The sequence below is a fragment of the Pteropus medius genome, unplaced genomic scaffold, assembly GCF_902729225.1.
Source record: "Pteropus medius unplaced genomic scaffold, Ma_sr-lr_union100, whole genome shotgun sequence".
NCBI lineage: Eukaryota > Metazoa > Chordata > Mammalia > Chiroptera > Pteropodidae > Pteropus > Pteropus medius.
The window spans coordinates 23,166,976-23,167,992 of record NW_024349797.1 but is presented as its reverse complement, the minus strand read 5'-3'; the positions used below and the strand labels follow the sequence as shown (position 1 = coordinate 23,167,992).

General features: G+C 75.0%; 1 protein-coding gene across 1 annotated transcript in view; it reads right to left on the bottom strand.

Annotated features, from left to right (window-relative positions):
* AMN (amnion associated transmembrane protein) overlaps positions 1-1,017 on the bottom strand; it is a 10,816-nt gene extending 9,799 nt beyond the window's left edge. The window contains exons 1-2 of the mRNA XM_039884364.1: positions 925-1,017; positions 1-83 (exon numbers count right to left, since the gene is read on the bottom strand). Coding sequence (XP_039740298.1) covers positions 1-83; positions 925-967 — 126 coding nt within the window. The 5' untranslated portion in view covers positions 968-1,017. The remainder of the gene's footprint in view (positions 84-924) is intronic.

Below are 1,017 nucleotides of genomic sequence, written 5' to 3'. Positions count from 1 at the left end.
CGGGGTCCGGTTCTGGCTCCAGTTTTCGGCAGCATCAAAGTCGGTATTGGGGACCCAGATTTTGTAGGCGGCCCGGGTCAGCACTGGGGATGGGGGCGCTGACTGGTGCCCGGGCCCGCGGCATCTGGGTACGCACCCAGATGCCCCGTCCCCTGGGGAGGACGACCTCCCCCAGAGAGGCACGGTGGCCGGCGCATGTCACACAGCTGGGTGCAGAAGGGGTCCCCCCGGTGGCCCAGACCAGGCCCTCACCCCTCCCGGGTGAGACCAGACCCGCGGGAGCCCCGCCCGCGCTCTCTGACGAGCTCCAGCATCGCAGAGCCCAAACGCGCCTCCTCCACGACGCCCGCCGAGATCGCCTCGTCGCCCCGCCCCAGTGTTGCCAGGCGCCGGAGCAGAGGAGCCGGGCAGGCAAGGACAAGGACAACCGAGGACGGAGGTGAATGCGGAAGCAGAGGCCTCCGCCAAGTGGAAGGGTCTGGGGTCGGCAGGGAGCGGCCGGGAGGGCTCTGCACGGGCGCTGTGTCCTGCAGGGGCCGCGAGGGGCTTCGGAGAGCGGGGCGGGGACGGGCGCGGCTGCGGTGTTCAGGGCTCCGGAGCGTCGGGGGCCGGCGCCGAAGACACGCACTGGGCCGGTGCGATGGGGGAGGGTCGGCGGCGCCCTCGGGACCGGGAAACTGAGGCACGCGGCGGAGCCGGCCGCCTCCCGCGCGCGGCCGCGGGGACCTGGACGGCGCCCGAGGGCAGGAGCGCGGCGCCCGCGGAGGGTCTGGTCCCCGGCTCCTCGCCTCTCGCGCGCCGGCGGACCCCGGCCGCCCACCTCTCGGGGAACCTTGACCTGGGTCCAGAGGGCCCTCGGCCTGCGGTCCGCCCGGCCTGGGCCGCCCCGCTGCCGGGCCGGCCCCGTCAGCGCGCCCCGCTTACCGCAGAGCTGCAGCCACAGCAGGACCCGGCCCAGCGCGCGCATCTCGCCTGCCCCCGAGCCTCCAGCCAGGACTTTGCTCCACGGAGCCCACG